The sequence below is a fragment of the Nicotiana tabacum genome, chromosome 23 (genome assembly GCF_000715075.1).
Source record: "Nicotiana tabacum cultivar K326 chromosome 23, ASM71507v2, whole genome shotgun sequence".
Lineage (NCBI taxonomy): Eukaryota > Viridiplantae > Streptophyta > Magnoliopsida > Solanales > Solanaceae > Nicotiana > Nicotiana tabacum.
The window spans coordinates 81,146,218-81,166,436 of record NC_134102.1 but is presented as its reverse complement, the minus strand read 5'-3'; the positions used below and the strand labels follow the sequence as shown (position 1 = coordinate 81,166,436).

General features: G+C 39.0%; 1 protein-coding gene across 1 annotated transcript; it reads left to right on the top strand.

The window, feature by feature from the left end:
• Positions 1–1,690: 1,690 nt before the first annotated feature.
• On the top strand, positions 1,691–15,432 carry LOC107796179 (DDB1- and CUL4-associated factor homolog 1). Its single transcript, XM_016618923.2, has 14 exons — positions 1,691–2,176; positions 4,783–4,864; positions 4,967–5,083; positions 5,172–5,350; positions 5,436–6,318; positions 6,402–6,499; positions 6,629–7,049; positions 7,222–7,818; positions 7,901–8,080; positions 8,156–8,752; positions 11,685–11,795; positions 12,664–12,782; positions 12,881–14,495; positions 14,630–15,432. The coding sequence occupies exons 1-14, from the start codon at positions 1,914–1,916 to the stop codon at positions 15,311–15,313; spliced, it is 5,946 nt and encodes a 1,981-aa protein (XP_016474409.2). The 5' UTR covers positions 1,691–1,913; the 3' UTR covers positions 15,314–15,432.
• Positions 15,433–20,219: the final 4,787 nt, after the last annotated feature.

Below are 20,219 nucleotides of genomic sequence, written 5' to 3'. Positions count from 1 at the left end.
GTATTCTGTCAATATAGTGTATTTTTGTATGAAGATTTGACTGTATTCTTCATTTCGTCATTTTTAGTGTAAATATATTTCAATACAGTCGAATACGTTCAACCTTGCGACACCAAATAAGGTTGGATACAACCGAACAGTATATTCAAATACACTCGAAGACCTGCAATTTTTTTTAAACAAATACAATTGAACAATGTATTCAAATATACTCAAATACAATGCATTGTCAAAACTAGCTACGAAATGTAAAAATATATAATGTAGCTATGGATTGTTAAAAATTCCTTAAAAGGTAGCCATTTCTGAAAATTCTCCCATTAAATAAGGATCCTAAATATGGGGGTGCTTATCGGGCGAATTGAGCGGATATTTACGCTAACCGTTTGGGTAATCGATTATTGGTTTATAAATATAGTAATCCGCTAGCCAACCAATAAGACATCGGGCGGATTGGTATCGGACTAGCGATTATCGAGCGATTATGGGGCTGTTTATCAGATTATCGATTAAGAAAAAATTTGGAGTAAAGCATCACATTTGCTTTTGTCTTTGCAATGATTCTGGACGAAGTAAAAATTGAAATATACTAAGTAAAACTAGAAAATAGAAATTGAACCCCAATAAAGGCACTCTTCAAAGCTGAACTAACCGAATAAGGCTAAAATTTCTTGACTTTGCTTTGTCTTTGCAAATCAAATTCATTCAAAGTTGGAGTGAGTGTAGTATTTGGGCAACGATATTATCAACCACCTTTAGCTTTTATCATATATATATATATATATATATATATATATATATATATATATATATATATATATATATATATATATATAGTAGCAGACTAGCAGTACTACTCTGCCCTAACTAACTCAAATCCAATCCTACATCAAGGGTCTATATCTGTTACCGGATCATGATGGGTTCCATATACCTTGGACCGACCAAAAATATTATTTATATACATAAAAGTAAAAGTATAAATATAAAAATTCTTAACGAGTTAACGGTTTATCCGATAAGGAAGTTAAGTAATCCGCCCCCAAACCATTAAGCCGTTAATTATAAAATTTTAATCCGTTCACCAACCATTATCCCGAGAATCCGATACCAATAAGCCAATAAGCCATTAAGCCATTTGCGGTTCGGTTAACGGTTATGGTTCGGTTTTGAACAACTTTAGTCCTAAAAACGTGAAAATAGCATTGGCTAGCCAATTTTCGGACTGGTAATTAAAAAATAGCCAGCGTTTGCAAAGTCATTAAAAAATAGCCACTATTTTGCTGCAACACGAAAAGTTTCAGTATAATATACTGGAGATTGATGCACATGTGTATGAACTTCCGGCATATTATGCTGGAACTTCAGCACACGAAAAGTTACATCATAATATACTAGAGATTGGAGCACCTATGTATGAACTTCCATCATATTATGCTGAACCAGTATATTAGCTGGAACTCCAGTATATTATGATGGAATATTTTTCGAATTTTGAACAGTATTTTCGTTCAGATTTATCTTACATGAAAAGTGGCTAAATTTCGATTATTTTTGAAATTTTAGCTATTTTTCAAATACCACTTGTAAATTTAACTATTTTTGAATTTCACCCCCTAGGAACGGCTATTTTTGCAGTTTCCCTATTAAAAGCATTGGGCTTACGAAGTTGGGCTTTTTATTAAGGGTCGGGTCAAGAAGAATTCGGCTCGAATGATTCTTCGAGACTTTCCTCCCCCCGTGTTCATATAACACAGAAGAAGCTGGTGGCGTGGGCTTTTTTTGTACTCTTTTCTTCTACACTAGAAAAAACACTTGCATTTACAGAATCACTTCAAACCTAAAGCAAACGCTTTCTCATACTCTATTTGAAAAATCTAGTTTTTTGAATTTTTTGTTGATTTTATTTTAATATGGAGGAGGAGCGGCCCCAACAACAATCAGTGGCGGCGGCGGAGGGGGAGGAGGAGCGGCATCCGGAGACGACGCCAGCGGAGGACCAGGAGGAAGAAGAAGAAACGGGAGGAGGAGGAGATGAAGATGAAGAAGAGGCGGAGAATGATGAGTTGATCATGAAAGCACAAGCTTTAATGGAGAAAATCACTGCTGCGCCTGATAACCCTAACCCTAATACTATCCATGCCCTTTCTTCTCTTTTTGAAACTCAAGAATCCAGGTACAGTTTCATTTGTTGATTTCTTTGGTACAGTATCATTTGTTGATTTCTTTGGGTATTCAGAATTGTGGGGTTTTAGTGAAGTGAATTTTGTGTTATATTTGAAGTGAAGTTCGATTTTGTGGGTTTTAGGGATTATATTGATGCACAGAAAAAATTCTACTCGGCAGTATGTGTGTATGTGTGGCTATTGATTTAGAATTTTAATCTATAGAATTTTTTAATCGTTCAAAATGGTACAGATGGTTTAGCATTTAGCAAGCAGATAAGCAATGAGACACATGAATGTCATTTTAATACCTCCTATATATAATAACAGGGTAGTTAAGTTCTGTTACATGCACCTATGCTGGTCTTTGTTTTTTATTTTTTTCTTTCTTCTGAATTTTGCCTGGTTAATGCCTAGACAGCATGATCATAAAAAATAAAAGATAATCTAAATGTAGTAAACAAGCCTTTTAAAAAACAGTAAGAAGCCTTATAACAGAAAAATAACAATATAGTGGATTATTGGGAGTTGTGATGTCGTGCCTTTGCTAATTATCTTGTTTCTAGTTATGATTATTGGGGCACACTGGTCCGATATGATTTTATTTAGTTTTAATGTTTTCAGTGGTGGTTGCGAAATGATTTGGTTTGTTATTGGGTTCTTAGTGCAACATGTCTTCTATATTGGCGTGAAATAGTGAACTTACTCATCTTTGTGAAACCATTTTGCTATTTGGAATTGGGTCAATTGTAGTCTTCTGCCTCTCAATCTGCCCTTCCATATCTAAAGGAGGAGACCAAATCTGTTGTCTTGAGAACATTTCTAATTCACCCAATTCGTGTGTGTGTGTATTAACAAACAACATGTAGCTTGAAGAGATGAATATTTTACTATAATTGTACCTCCATATTAGAGTACAGCTTTTGGATTCTTTTACCATGATATGAAGTTATGAACTTAGATATCATCTACTGTTTTATTTGTTGACCAGTTACAAGATTATGCTGTCAACATAGTAAATGTTTCTGGACTGTTTAGATTTCTATTCCCCCCTACGGTTTATTATCTTCTCTTCCCAGAGAGATTTGGAGCTACAGCTTAATTATTTTTTAATCAATGAGTTGAACTGCACCTAATTGCCTTAGCTATCAAATGGGTTTACATTCTCTATGTTTCTTTCTTTTGTTATCGCTGGAAGTTGTTTCACAGAGCATCTAGCACAGGGAATGAGAAAGGTCAATTCTATAATTCCTTCCTAACCAGTATATTGAAGTGTCATTATTTTTAGAGAAATTTCAATTATGAAACTTGGATACTTAGTGGGGAATGTATTAGAGAGAGGCCTTTTGATGTTGCTACGCCACTTTTAGAGAATGCACCATTCTTTATTGTCATTGAGTGATTGAGTGATTTTTCCCGATTGCGCAACGTACAACCATATTCCCTGCTGTTTTATGATAATGAGAAGGGCTTTTTAAACCAATTAGCCTTGGGCCTTTGCTAAAATATGTGAACCCAAAGTTGTGAATTTTGAATCAAAATGCTAATCATGACTAGTATCGTGTATACGTAGTGCTTGCAGGATATTGGAAGTCTAACTGCATTTTCCTAAACTTTGGGTTCTTTGTGACAATTGGCATTGCTTTTAGTTTCTTGCTGCAGTGGTCAGTTTGACTGATACTTTTTGATCTTTAAGTTGACTTCTTTTAATTTCTTCCTTTCTGTGTAAAGGTTTTATGCTGGCTTCATTAAAGGACCTGAGCACTGGTACCCATCAGTAATGAAGGGAATGGGGGAGGTGGAACTAGTTCAATTTCATTTTTAGTATAGTTGCGCCCAGTGTCCTTTTTTATGATGAAGAATGCTATATATTGGAGTATGGGGATCTTGTCTTTGTTGTGGTTTTATATTAGTGCCGCATTATATTCATTTTTTTTAATTGTTTCTATGTTTAAAATTATGCGGATGGTCTCTACCTTTTCATTAAAAAAAGAGAATGCGGATTATGCTTGTTAGAAACTGCTGTAAATCCGTGTTACGTTGCATGATGTGTTTGGACCAGCAAGTTGAAAGGTAGAGTGCTATTTTATTTCATCACAGTTTTAAGATGGTTATCCGGAAGTTATCGCTAGCAATTTGATAATTGTATGTAGTAGGATACTACTGAAGTGCTACATGACATTTTCTTTTGATAAGTAAGGTGAAGTTTTATATATCAGCATCAAGAGGATGCTGGTATGAAACATCTGTATACATAAAAATTAATTCTCACAGATTTGTAGAGAACTAACAAAGATAACCATGGCCTCTATCCTGTAGCAAGTGCTACATGATATTATGAATAATTTTCTACCTTTGCCTCTTTTCTCTTCCTTTTTTATTATCAAATTTATTTAAGTTTAAGTCAGTGCCTTCCTACGATTATTCCCTACTTCAGGAAATATATTGAAAAAACATGATAGTTGACCTTAATCAACTTTAACATAGTGGGGCTAGGTCTTGTTTCCTGCTTGCATTATTCAATACATCCACCTCTTGTCAGAGGTAAACACATCAATGCTTTGTCTCACCCGTTGGAACAAGACAATGACAGATTTGTTCACTTTTTCAAGTGCAGATACATGGAAGAGAGTGGTCATTCTGCCTCTAATAACAGTCGGTCTTCCCATAATGTTGGACGACTAGGAAACCTTATCCGGGTAAGCTATAGTAGCTCTTGCTTTTCTTCTTTGACATTTGTATCTGCACCTCGTATACTAGTGTGTCGCAATATTAACTACTCACTTCCCATCATCCTGCAGGACAATGATGAATTCTTTGAACTGATATCTTCAAAGTTCCTATCTGAGAGGAGATATTCAGTTTCTGTGCAGGCTGCTGCTACAAGGCTGCTTTTTAGCTGTTCACTAACTTGGATGGTAAAGTTCTATTCTTGATTATTTTATTTAAAGGATTGTTTTTGTCATTGTTATGCATGTAGATTAATACATCGCAAATGGAATCCAGTATCCACATGTTTTTGAAGACACTGTGCTGGAAAATCTAAAAAGCTGGACAATGGATGACACAACCAGATTGTCCGGTGATGATCATTATTGGAAGCATGAGACAGGTGATCGGAGGTCCTTCGATTCTGAGATGCTGAAGACCTACTCTACTGGACTTCTTGCTGTATGCTTGGCGAGGTATGCTCTTAGGCCCATATCTTTATTGGTTTTATGACACATCTCCTGTTTCAGTCATGTTCATTATTTGCTCCATTGATGGTAGTGGTGGTCAAGTAGTTGAAGATGTGTTAACATCTGGGCTCCCAGCAAAAGTTATGCGCTATCTTCGGATTAGAATTTTGGGGGAGACCACCACAAGCCAAAGAGATGCAACGGCATTGGTGGATGGCAAAGCATCATCTACAGGTACTGGCGTAAGAGCTAGAGAGGAGTGTAGAAGTAGATTGCGTCAAGTTGCAGAAAGTTCTCACTTGGATATTACCAGAGTAGCGGAAGATGGATTTCATGGTGATCAAGTTATGGATAAGGACCGCGATAGAAGTGCCAGTAGGCATATACGTGGGGATGAACGTTGGACTGATGAAGAGCCACCTGATTCTATGGCTGTTGATGAGGATAATTATCAGGCAGATGTAGATGGTGAAGAAAGATGGCACATCAGAGATTTACGCGAGGGAAAGGCAAAACCTGGTAACAGATCCCTAAGGGAAGAAGATCATGATGAGAATGCTAGAGATGACTTATCAAGACGCAGGGTGAATCGTGGGTGGACAAGACACAGAGGACGAGGAAGGGTTACTGAGGGTGTTCCAGAGAATGAAGCAGCTTTGACCTCTCCAGGGTCCACAAATAGATTGGGTGGGCAATCTCGGAACAGAAATTTATTCCGAAATCAAGAATCGATAAGAGCACCAGATAGCAAGAAGAATCTGAGTAGGACTAATGTTGATGGTTTTGTGATGGAGAGGGATGAAAATGATGAATGTTTCCTAGAATGTAAAGTCGGCTCCAAGGATATCACTGACCTGGTGAAAAAAGCTGTTATAGCTGCTGAAACAGAAGCAAAAGCAGCTAATGCTCCAATCGAAGCCATTAAAGTAGCTGGTGATGCTGCTGCAGAAGTAGTCAAGAGTGCTGCTTATGAGGTTTGTCTTCAGTTCTTATCCTGTGTAGTATTTTACGAAGTCTTTGTTGATTTTTATCTTAACACCATCCCTACGTATCTCAGGAGTTTAAGAAGACAAATGATGACGAGGCTGCAGTTTTGGCTGCTTCAAAAGCTGCATCCACAGTCATTGATGCTGGTATTGCAGTTGAAGCTTCAAGGTTGGTGTGTTATTTTTGTGTATGAGCCATCCCCAATTGATGACTGGAAAAACATTTTATTTTGCCTTCATCTGCGACTTTCCGTGATTTACAGTTAACTTATAGTAATGTGGTGCTGAGACATTGTAGGAGTGTTATTTCTGAAGCTGAATCACATGATATTAAAGCAACAACACAAGAAGCAAATGAGGATGTCGATGAATTCTTCATATTGGATAGCGACTCTCTTGCAAAGTTGAGAGAGAAGTTCTGCATCCAGTGTCTTGTTATTTTGGGAGAGTATGTTGAAGTACTTGGACCTGTGTTGCACGAAAAAGGAGTCGACGTGTGTATTGCGCTGTTGCAGCGCAATTCCAAACATAAAGAGGGGGGCAAGATTTCGCTTCTTTTGCCTGATGTTCTGAAGCTAATATGCGCTTTGGCCGCACATCGGAAATTTGCTGCAGTATTTGTGGATCGTGGTGGCATGCAAAAATTGCTTGCTGTCCCAAGAGCTCCTCAGACTTTCTGTGGTCTTTCTTCATGCTTATTCGCTATAGGGTCAATTCAGGTAACTGTCTCTCATCCATCACTTTACTCCTTTTAATGTTATATTTTGGTTGGGTATACCCTGAATCTTGATTAATAATGACTTATTAAAATAAATCTTGATTCATTATGGCTCTAGAAATTTTAGTTGCTGACTGAATGAAGTCCGTAACTTCTGAAAAATGATTTCACAGGGAATAATGGAACGTGTTTGTGCCCTTCCTTCAAACATTATTCATCAGATGGTTGAGGTGGCGCTTCAGCTTCTTGAATGTCCTCAAGATCTAGCCAGAAAAAATGCTGCTTTATTTTTTGCGGCTGCATTTGTTTTCAGAGCTGTTCTAGATGCTTTTGATGCTCAGGATGGATTACAGAAAATGCTTAATCTTTTGCATGATGCTGCAGCAGTGAGATCTGGAGTTTCTTCTGGGGCATTAACTGCTTCAGGGTCATTACGAAGTGATAGATCACCACCAGAGGTGCTGACAGCATCTGAGAAGCAGATAGCATATCACACCTGTATCGCTCTTCGCCAGTACTTCAGAGCACATCTTCTCTTGCTGGCGGATTCAATTCGTCCTAATAAAAGTGTTCGCAGTGCTGCTCGAAATATCCCAAGTGTTAGGGCTGCGTATAAGCCCCTTGACATTAGTAATGAGGCTATGGATGCAGTTTACCGTTTAATACAGAAAGATCGAAAACTTGGTCCTGCATTTGTCAGGGTCCGCTGGCCTGTAGTCGACACGTTTTTAAGTTCCAATGGGCATATTACGATGTTGGAATTATGTCAGGTAGTACATGCTTCTATAAAACCGTTCATTCTTTTGTACTTGCATATGCTTTCTGCTTTACTTACTATATTTTCAAATGTAGGCTCCACCTGTTGAGCGTTATTTGCATGACTTGCTTCAGTATGCGCTCGGTGTACTTCATATTGTCACTTTAGTACCTTATAGCCGTAAACTTATTGTAAATGCAACATTAAGCAATGATCGCGTGGGTATAGCTGTTATATTGGATGCAGCAAACAGTGTTGGTTATGTAGAACCTGAGGTATGGTCTCAATGAACTCTTCTCATTCTCTCATAATGCGATTCGATGCTTATCCATTTATTTTGATATTGGTAGATTGTTGAAGCAGCATTGAATGTGTTGGTCTGTCTCGTGTGTCCTCCACCTTCAATCAGCAACAAACCATCTGTATCTACGCAAGCACAGCAAACCATTGCTAACCAATCTGCAAATGTTCCTGGTGGGGAGACCAGAGAACGGAATCCAGAAAGGAGCGAGACCAGGGACAGAAATGCTGAGCGGTTTATTCCAGATCGAGCTGTTAATGTCTCCAGCCAGAATGAAAATAGAGAAAGGAGTGCAGAATCTACTATACCTGACCGTGGAAGCGCAGCAGTTCCTGGCACATCCGCGGTCAGTGGTACTTCTCAAGCGCCTGTGTCTACAGTGGCATCAGGATTAGTTGGAGAACGGAGAATTTCATTAGGTGTTGGAGCTGGTTGTGCTGGCCTTGCTGCTCAGCTGGAACAAGGATACCGCCAAGCGAGAGAAGCTGTTCGGGCCAACAACGGTATTAAGGTCCTCCTGCAGCTCCTCCAACCCCGGATTGTTACTCCTCCAGCTGCAATTGACTGTCTTCGTGCTCTTGCTTGCCGAGTACTTCTTGGTTTAGCAAGAGATGATACAATTGCACACATATTAACAAAACTTCAGGTAGGCTTGCCTTGGGCATGATTGCTCTACTCATTTTGACCTCTGCTAAATAAACTAAGAAAGGAAAATGAAAATGAACGTGAAGTACCATGCACAATATACCTATTTGAATGTTTGCATTTTCTGCCTTTTAAAAGAATCTATATTCATTTTTCTGTCTCCAATTTCCCGCGTGGTTGACATCATTGATTTCAAGGGTTGATTGTAATAACTGGTGTATGTGATTTTGTCTGTTGTTATATTTATTCTTACATTTCTTACCTTCAATGTTTCTTGAAATGGTTAAAGGGTTGATCCTTAGTTGAAATCAGTCAGTTCAGCAAATGGAAAGCTGCTAATTTCTTCTTATTTTTTTTATAAGGTAAAGGTATCAATGAATAAAGTACCAAGATGGTACACAAAGGTACATGACAGAAGGCTCAAAAGAGCCTATTACAGTATCCCCCCTAGCATCTCTAGAAAATCCTAGTATTCTTCTACATTTTCCAGTATGCTACTCTTACACCAAAAGTATAAATTGTGAAGATCCTTTTGTTCTTAATTCTAGAGACATCACTTCCCTGTCCTTCAAAGCATGACTTGTTACTTTCCAACCATATCATCCAAAAGATGCAATGATGCATGGAGGGACAGTTCTCCAAAACTGTTGCTGCCTTTTATCTATCCCTTGGAGAAGTGCTAAATTCTTAAGAACATTGAGCCGAGTAAGGGATTTCAATCGTGGAAATATTGGGCTTGAAAATAAATACTCAATTGGAAGCTACCCGTGGATGCGTTTCCAACCATTTGCTATATCTGAAACCACCGCTATCTGCACTAGTTGCTCTCATGAAGTTATAGTGCTGGCTTGACTGGAACTCAGTAAAAGATTATAGTTTGATACACTGGTGCTTAATGTAACGTATGGTGTTAAACCAGGAGATGGTCCAATGGACAAGGGAAAGGGTATGCATCCAACAAAAGGAAAAAGACGAGGCAAGTAAAAGGAGAAAGCTGCTGGACTTGTTTCAGATCATTGTCCTATGCTTTTAGATACTGGTAGAATAAGTTGGAGAATCTCCTTTTTTGAACCAAAAATATGTGGTTGTAACCGGAAGGGTTTAAGAATTGGTGAAATTATAGTCCGAGAGATTTACAATCCAGGGGTGACCTAGTCTAGATTAGCGGCAAAGCTAGACTTGCTAGACTCTGTGCTCCGAGAAATTCTTTCGTTTTAGTCTACTGAGGAGGTGCGACCTTTTTCTCCTTTTATGTCACATAGCTTTTCCTTGTGGGATTACACTGGGTTTTTTGTTGATGATGATATCACATCGCTTTTCATTTCCTCGATAGGAGTCCTTATCCATCCCCCCCCCCCCCCCCAAAAAAAAAAAAGGATAGAGTCTTGCAGGGTCCATTCCGTCCTAGGTTAAAGGTGAGTTTATCTGAAATGTTCTTGACTTGGTGGTGGTAGGAACCGATCAGTGCCAACGAGAAGGGGGACAAACAGGGGCTTCACCTGATATCCAAACAGTGGAATGTGGAATTGTTTGGTAAGGTGAAACACATACATTTAAGTCTGATGCAAGAATTAAGATCGTTGGATTAAACGAGGTTAAAGGGCAAAGTAGGATGGATGTTGATAGCTCTAGAGATAAGCTGGGAGCAGAAGTCGTGTCAAGAATACCAGGTTCTTACACCGCCAAAATGCACAAAGGATAAACAACTTTATTTAAAACTCTAGATAGATTAAAACATGTTGGAAGGGGAGAGTGAATCAAAGAAGGTATCACATATTACTACCCGTCCAGCTATGAAGAACACGAGGAGGGGAGACCAAGTATTGAATGCATTACCTTTAAGGAAATCAATTTCGATGAAGAATTAAGCTCTTAGGGCGGATTTTTGAGAGAGGGTGCAGGAAGCGGTGTGGAGTTGTGCTAGGGACATGGCACGGTAGTAATGGTTTCACTCTTGCCTTCTCCCACTGTTTTTGGGAAGTGGTGTAAGTTGATGTTTTCTTATTCTTAGAGGATTCTTAGCGGTGTTGCATCTTGAAAGAAGCCTTAACTCCTTAGTCATTGTTTTGTTATTGTATAACCCACGTCATCTGAAACTTTAATCTGTTAGACATGATACATTTTAATTTATTTATTTTTGGGTCTTTCCCACGCCTTCAGGTGTGGCTCTGATACCTTTTTATGGGTCAATCATGTCTCCCTTTTTTTTAATAGCGGGTGCTAGTAATACTCGTTAGGACCTCTGCATGCTCTAATATCATGTTCGTAGCCACCTCATCTAAATGTTAAGCTGTCGGAAAAAGCAGCTTCCAGATGTGTAAGTATGGTTTTAGTTTGTGAAATTTTGAATGGTTCATCAACAAAATATTTCACATTCTTTGCCAAGAAAAAGAACCAGACCTATGCATGAAGGGGCATTAAAATAGAAGTGTCTATATAAATGAGGTACTTACTCTATCCCAGAAAAAGAGGATACAACTTGTAGCCAGACTCCACTTTGGATTTTGCAATGGATGAAAAGAATTATTGACCTATTATCGTAGTAGCAATATTTACAACATCATTGCATGGGTACTTGCAACATCACTAAGTTGGGGCATTTGTGGGTGGAAGACAAATCCTAGATGCGAGTTGTTGCAAATAAGGTCGTGGGTTATTGATTTTCTTTATTGTTCTCATTTTCAAGGGGATATGCTAGGCAGTGACTTGACTGTAATAAATTTGCTTTATGTCTTAGTTCCATGTTGCAGATATGTAGATAATTTTCCAGTTAGCACAAACATTTAACCTTTCTCTAGTTTCTGTATACTTGAAAATCAATGTCCAAGATTCATCGTGGATGCCCTTATGCAACATCAGTGCAAAAGATTTGGTCTTCTGGTGTTGGTGATGTTGAAATGTACTTAGTTACATTGTTCTTTTTGTGGTTTTAGGTTGGGAAAAAGTTGTCAGAACTCATCCGGGATTCAGGAAACCAGACTCCCAGCAGTGAACAGAATCGATGGCAAGCAGAACTTGCCCAGGTGGCCATTGAGCTTATTGGGGTAAGAAAACACTTCTATCTCTTTCTGTACAATTTTTAATACTTGAATTGGAAATAGGGGCTTGGATACGAAGAAGTTGGATGATAATTTTGAGTTTTATGATCTCTCTCTCTCTCTCTCTCTTTTTTTTTTTGGGGGCAGGGGAGGTAGGGACTATGACAGGGATGCATTTTCACAGGTTTTCTCCTGTGTTTAAGCAAACAAATTGGACGATCATTTTGATGGTCTCTTTGGGGGATGGGAAATGAGAGGAGAGATAGAGAAATTTCACTGGCTTTCTCCTGCAATTAAGTATTTCTACTCCTTCACATCTGGATTTTGTTTTGTCGGCTATCTAGTGTCAATCTTATTAAGTATTTCCCCCTCCATTGTTAACTCTTTGTTAATCCATGCTTCTTAGGTATGACTACATGTGATTATGTGCATTACACTAATAATTTTGTAAGAATACATGTGTAGCTCTAATGTTGGCTTAGATTAACACACACTCACACTTGTATGTTAAGTACTAAATTCGCGCTGAATAGAGTAGTTGGTTTGATTAGCAAGCAAATGATGAGGAGAGAATTTGAATAGATTATGGACTACTAATTGGAAAAGATGCTGCATCTCATTATCATTATGCGCAGTTGTATCAGTTTATTTGAGTTTAATTTTTGGAGAAAGGGAGTTACGATTTAAGGATCAGGGTTAACAAAAATCCAAAAAGTAGGTCAAGACATTTGGGATGGCGAGAGTGATATATTAGTTTTTTGGAATGCTTATACCGAGTGATCTTGCAAGTGTGCTCTGCAGAGTTGCCTATCATTCCTTTCCTTTTTTTTTTTTTGTTAATTGAGGTGCAATGGTGTCTTTTGTAATTTGATAGGTTGTAACTAATTCCGGGCGTGCAAGTTCGCTAGCTGCTACAGATGCTGCTACCCCAACATTAAGGCGTATAGAGAGAGCTGCTATCGCTGCTGCTACTCCAATCACATATCATGCAAGGTAAATTGGTGTTTGCTCCAACCCAATTAAATTTGAGGATCATGGTTTACTTCTTTTTTCCTTTACTAGTTTCTGACCTCCTTTGTCTTTGAGTTCAGGGAACTTCTACTCCTCATCCATGAACACCTACAAGCTTCTGGTTTGACAGATACTGCAACTATGCTTCTACAGGAGGCTCAGCTGACACCTTTGCCATCTTTAGCTGCTCCGTCATCTCTGGCACATCAAACATCTGGGCAGGAGACGTCGTCAGTTCAAATTCAGTGGCCTTCTGGTCGTGCACCTAGGGGCTTCATATCAGTTAAACCGAAACTTGCATCACTCGATGAGGATAGCGAACAAAAATCTGAGTCGATTCTCTGTTCTTCAAAAAGGAAACCGTTGGCCTTTTCATCTGCACGTAATCAGTCCTCAAAAACTCTTCCTGGTGAAACCTCTCCAATGACATCAGGTTGCAGGTTCGGTGCGAGAAAGTGTGTCACACCTACAGCCACAGCAGAAACTCCATCTCTATCTTCAATAAAATCTGGTGGAGATCCAGACATCATGTTTAAAACTCCCATTGTATTGCCAATGAAACGTAAGTTAACTGATCAGAAGGAAGGTGCATCAGTACCATTAGGTAAGCGACTCAATACTGGTGAACATGCAATCAGGTCTCCAGTCTGTGTTACTCCAAATGCGGTCCGTAGAAGCGGTCTACAATCGGATCCTAATGTGCCTTCAACACCAAATTCTACTGTGAGAGAGATCCATAATCGACCTGGTTCAAGTACTTTTCCAACTGAGGGTGATGATAGCCTGTGCAGCAATGGTATGCTGACTCCAATGGTGTCGTCTTCTCAACACGGTCTTCTAAGTGATATACAACCCTTGAATGCAGAGCGTTTGACCTTGGACTCTGTGGTTGTTCAGTACTTGAAGCACCAGCATCGCCAATGTCCTGCTCCTATCACAACGTTACCTCCCCTTTCGCTCTTGCACCCTCATGTCTGTCCTGAACCAAAACGAAGCCTTGATGCACCATCAAATGTGACATCCCGGCTTAGTACTCGTGAATATAGAAGTTTGAATGGTGGGACACATGGAAGGCGTAAGGATCGACAATTTGTCTACAGTAGATTTAGACCTTGGCGAACTTGTCGGGATGATGCTGGTGTCTTATTGACATGTGTCTCTTTTATGGGAGATTCTTCGCAAATTGCTGCTGGCACCCATTCGGGGGAGCTGAAAATTTTTGACTCTAACAGCAACAGTATCTTGGAAAGCTTCACCAGCCACCAGGCACCTTTGACACTTCTACAGTCATACCTTTCTGGTGAGACTCAGATGCTCCTGTCTTCAAGTGCTCATGATGTGCGGTTATGGGATGCAACTTCTGTTTCAGCTGGGCCTAGGCATTCATTTGAAGGTTGTAAAGCTGCACGATTTAGCAATTCCGGTACAACATTTGCTGCATTATCTGCAGAACCATCCCGGCGTGAGATTCTTCTATATGACGTTCAGACCTGCCAAGTGGACTTGAAACTTACAGACACATCCAGTATCCCTTCGGGTCGTGGACATATGTATTCTTTAGTGCATTTTAGCCCATCAGACAATATGCTTCTCTGGAACGGGGTTTTATGGGATCGTCGTGGTTCTGGCCCAATACATCGTTTTGATCAATTTACTGACTATGGCGGCGGGGGCTTTCATCCTGCTGGCAATGAGGTAAAGATATTTCACTTATTTTCCTTTGGGTGGATAATATTGTAAGCCTGATGGTAAATCTTTTAAACAGTAGTTCATTGTCACCTTTGTGGATCTTTAGTTTTAACTTTGCTGAAACTCTCATCTCTGTATAGGTCATAATAAACTCTGAGGTATGGGATTTGCGGAACTTCAGGCTTCTGCGAAGTGTACCTTCTTTGGACCAGACAGTAATAACATTTAATGCGAGTGGTGATGTGATATATGCCATCTTGAGGAGAAATCTTGAGGATGTCATGTCCGCTTTCCAGACACGTCGTGTTAAACACCCACTCTTTGCTGCTTTCCGTACGGTAGATGCTGTTAACTACTCCGACATTGCAACCATTCCAGTAGACCGTTGTGTCCTTGACTTCGCGACGGAGCCAACTGATTCTTTTGTTGGGCTAGTCACCATGGATGACCAGGATGAGATGTATTCTTCTGCTAGGGTGTATGAAATTGGTCGGAGGCGGCCAACAGATGATGATTCAGACCCTGATGATGCTGAAAGCGAAGAGGAGGAAGAAGATGATGATGACATTGACGAGGAAGCAATCCTTGGAACGGATCTTGATGGGGATGGTGAAAGCGATGCTGATGATATGAGCAATGATGATGATAGCGTGAGCGAGCTTGATGACGAAGAGGATGAAGACGGAGACTTCATTGTAGATGGTGTAGACTTTGGTGGTGGAGCTGGTATATTGGAGATTGTAACGGACGGTGAAGATGATGATGACAGTGAGCTTGTTGAATCTTTTAGTAGTGGGGATGATGATGATGATGATCTCTTGTAGTTGATTTAGGTTGCTGGAAAATAGATGTAATCAATGGATAAATTATCATATAATTTGCTTGGCAATGTAACATTTTTCATGTATTTTAGGAAGGGCAAAGTTAATATTTTTTTCCGCCAGTTTCGAGTTCTTTTCCTGTTTTATCCATGGCGAGGCTTCTGTGCATATGAGTCAGAAATGAAAGAGATTATGCTTTTTGGTCCACTTCATGTTTGGAGATTTGTTTTGGTGTCAAGTGATCAGAAGATACAGAAATCTCTTTGTTTACCGGTACACTTATATTTTGGATTTAAGACAATGGCACATATATACAGCTCTAAAGAACAATTGACACTCATTTAGCCAATATTTGGCATTAGTATCCGCAGCCTAAAAAAATTGGCAATGAATAACTCCTACATATAATTTTGCCCCTCTTTCTTTACATTTTTCTTAACCCGCCTTAGACATCTTTTTCATTAACCCCTTGGTTACCCATTAAAATTTTTAGGTGGTCTTTTATAGCCAGAAAAACTAGCAGGTCGCTGAAAAGTTCCATTTTTGACACATTTTTCATACACGGTATACGGGAAAGATATACATGGAAGATGTACTTCTTTTTAGCCGGAGAAAATGACACACCGTCGGAAAGTTCCATCTTCAACACTTTTTCCGACTATGTATATCGCGTTGTATATACTTGTTATCATTGTATATCACACATCCAACAATGTGTATGAGGATGTTGTACGGTATATGAGGATATACAACGGAATACACACACATGTATACATGATATACACCACTTCAAACGTCCATTTTCACACACCATCTACCATATCACCACCACAAAAGCATCGTACCACCAATTATTCCATCGTAACAATATAAATACTATTTCAATTAGGGATGGCAATGGGGCGGTGCGTGTTTGAGCTTATGTGGGGCGGGGATGGATAAATGCGGGGAGGGGCGGGTTAAAAACATTTTAAAAAAATTTAATGCGATTGCGGGTTAGATATGTTTCAGCGTTGCTCCTTCCTGCCAATTTATATCACTCAGCACCTAGCCTGCCATCTCCGACGATGTGATAAAGCTCACAGACTTGTTCCATCCCTTATACTCTATGAAACGGACCTGTTTTTTTTTTTTTTTTTTTTACATTTTCTCACTTCTTTTCTCTCTTTTAATTATCTCATTTAACCAAAAATGAAACGATTAAATTATCTTCAAATCTCATAGATCTGAGTGTTTGTACTTCTCATTTCTGTTCTAATTTCCTTTTCTTCTTTAGACTTTTCATTAAACTCTATACGATGCAGTAATATAAGAAAAATGCGGAAAGTAAATGTTCTTGCAATCTATGATTGAACATAAAATTTAATTTATTTATTTATTGAGGTATTATATTATTAATACTAAAAGAAAATTTAAAATTATTAAGTTAAAAAGTTAGTTTGAGAAATCAAACATACATATACACGTTCAATATTTAAATATATTATATACTCTCTCATCGACACATTAAAGGTCACTAAATGATCAGATTGATAGTTTATGCGGTAAAATTGATATTACATGCACTTAAAAAATTCATATTTAGTCTTATCCATTATAAGTTAACTTATGTTTAGTCATTTTTATTTTACACCTTTTAAACTAGTCAATACTGGTATGTGAGTTTGAAAAAAAAAACCAATTCGAGAAAAAAAAGAAACGGAGAAAATATGTTTTAGTTTTCGTGATATCCATTATAGAAATTGGAAATTTTGTTATGCGGCGCGGTGTGGGGCAGGTTATTTTTGCGGGTTGAGGTTGAACCGCCCCGCCCCATTGCCATCCCAATTTCAATCCAAAAAAAAAGGAAGAAAAAGAAGCTTGAAATCTGCTGAAATTGAGGAAAAGTCACAGATCTGCCAACCTAAGGGGAATAAAACTCGATTCTTCCGTTGGTATTTTTGGTGTCACCTGTCCTTCTCTGCTAAATGGCGTTTGGATAAGACAAATCAAGATTCTGGGGCATAGGGCAACAGTGATTCTAATAAAATGTTATGCAAGGATGATAACTCACACTCCATAAATTTTAAAATTCTTCCTTTATTTCTTAATTTTAAATTTTAAAAGATTCTGGGGCATAGGACAACAGTGATTCTTGCTCATGTCAATACTAGTGCAAAAGTGAACAAGATTCAAACTTTGATTGACCAAAAACATAAAAGAATGAGAACATACTCCCGAAGAAAATATATTGTAACACACTCCAAATATTACAAACGATTAACGGAGTTTCTATTGCAAACTGAGAGCAAAATTACAATAGAACTTAGGAAGAACCAGAAATGCATAAAAAGAATAAGAGGAGGATGGGAAACAGACTCTGACAGAGGAAAAGGGGATGAGAGAAAAACATACGAAACTGAATACAAAATAGCCTACTTGTTCCACTACTATTCTGCTACTAATAATAACGACATTCTCTTGGCTACCACTAATCTCTTGACACCTGTCCTTCCAGATTCTACACAAAGTCCTTCAGCAAAGTATTGGGCTTTTTGTTTCGCTGGCTTTTTCTCAGTTTTGCCTCAGCCCAATGTTTTCATTGTCACGATCCCAAATCACAAATGTCGTGATGGTGCTTGTCATGATACTACGAAAGCCGATAACTCACACATACCAACATCTTAAATTCAAAATATACTGAAATAGGTTTAAGTATGTAAGAATCTCATAAAAAATGGATGAAAACGCCACAACTTAATACAAAATTTTCCAAAACCCGGGTGTCACTAAGTACATGATCATCTATTTAATAACATAGTCCGGTACACTGTCTAAGAAAGTAGAACAGAATAAGTAAAACTAAGAGACAGGGGAGGAGGGTCAAGGTCTACGGATGCCAAATCATCTACCTCGATAATCTCCGAACAGGTAAAACTCCACGACCAGCAACCACCGTGCCCGAAAATACCTGGATATGCACACGAGGTGCAGGGTATAGCGTGAGTACAACCAACTCAATAAGTATCGTAAATAAACAAGGCAAGGTAAGAGAAGCTTAAATTATTGAGGATACTGGTTATTCCAGTGTAATTCTGCCTTTTTAAACCAACACAGAATAATATTTAGAACTAACTCATCAAGCTTCGTGAGAAGAATAACCGTGTGTGCATAGTTTCTCAAATACCCTGCTCAGACAATGTTATGGCATGTAGAGGAAGGAAACAAGTAAATCAGATAAATGATCAAGAAAATACAAGTTCCACACACCGCCTCAATGCGAGCTCCCAAAATCAAATTGTGAAATTTTACTCTAACCCTCGTATTTGAAATATTTAAGTATGCCCAGATGTCCTTCTTCGCGATCGCGAAGCACAAATCCTAAGCTGCCAAACTTTACCCTACGCGAACGAGGATAAGACCACGTGAACGCGATGCACTGCCTTCCCAGACCTATGCAATCACAAACATCATCATGCGATCATGATTAACAAATCCGCGTGAACCCAGTCTCCTCTTTTCCTCTTCACGAACGTGACTAGACCCGCGCATTCGCGATTCACTACCTGACTATCCTACACGATCACAAACTCCTGCTCGCGAGCGCATAAAGAAAAAACCTTAGCTGCCCAAATAAGCCTTCGCGATCGCGAATAAGGAAACCAGGCGTGCAACATCAGAAATTTCTAAGTCCCAATTCCAACCCGATAACCATCCGAAATCTACTCAAGGCCCCCGGGACCTCAATTAAACATACCAATAAGTCCTAAAACATCATACGAAATCGCTCGAAGTGTAAAATCACATCAAACAACACTAAAATCACGAATTGTGCATCGATTCAAGCCTAATGAACTTATGAACTTCTAACTTATACATTCGATGCCGAAACCTATCAAATCAAGTTCGATTGACCTCAAATTTTGCACACAAGTCATAAATGACACAACGGACCTATACCAACTTCCGAAACCAAAATTCGATCCCGGTAACCACAAATTCTACTCTCAGTCAAACTCCTCAACTTTCCAAACTTCTAAATTTCCATCTTTTGCCGTTTCAAGCCAAAATCAACTACAGACATCCAAATCACTATCCTGACACACCCTAAGTCCAAATCAACCAACAGAGCTATCAGAACCATCAAAACTCAATTCCATATCTATTTACACATAAGTCAACATCCGGTCAACCTTTTTAACTTAAGCTATAACCTTGAGACTAAATGTCTCAACTCATTCTGAAACATCCCCGGAACCAAACCAACTACCCTGGAAAGTCACATAACATCAATTAAGCAAAGAATAAGCAGTAAATGGGGGAACGAGGCTATAACACTCAAAATGACCGGTCGCGTCATTACATCATCCCCCTCTTAAACAAACGTTCATCCTCGAACGGGTCTAGAATCATACATGGAGTCTCAAATAGGCATGAATATCTGCTCCGCATCTCCCGCTCGGTCTCCCAAGTAGCCTCTTCAACTAGCTGACCTCTCCACTACACCTTCACTATAGTTATGTCCCTTGACCTCAACTTTCGAATATGTCGATCTAAAATGGCCACCGGCTCCACATCATAAGTCAAATCACCATCCAACTGAACTATGCTGAAGTCCAAAACATGAGACGGATCGCCGATATATTTTCGGAGCATGGAAACATGAAACACTGGATGAACGCTCGACAGACTAAGCAGTGAAGAAAGCTTGTAAGCCACATCTCCAATCCTCTTAAGCACCTCAAACGGACCAATGTACCAAGGGCTCAACTTGCCCTTCTTCCCGAACCTCATAAAACTCTTCATGGGTGAAACCTTGAGTAGTACATTCTCCCTAACCATGAAAGCAATGTCGCAGACCTTTCAATCGGTGTAACTCTTCTGTCTAGACTGCGCTATGCGAAGCCGATCCTGAATCAATTTAACCTTG

What these genes read in the sequence shown, in the direction of transcription:
- LOC107796179 (XM_016618923.2), top strand. Translation starts at nt 1,914, where the DNA reads ATGGAGGAGGAGCGGCCCCAACAACAATCAGTGGCGGCGGCGGAGGGG. An exon ending in CGATGTTGGAATTATGTCAG is followed by an intron (nt 7,819 to 7,900) that starts GTAGTACATGCT and finishes TTTCAAATGTAG; the next exon opens with GCTCCACCTGTTGAGCGTTA. An exon ending in TTCATCCTGCTGGCAATGAG is followed by an intron (nt 14,496 to 14,629) that starts GTAAAGATATTT and finishes ATCTCTGTATAG; the next exon opens with GTCATAATAAACTCTGAGGT.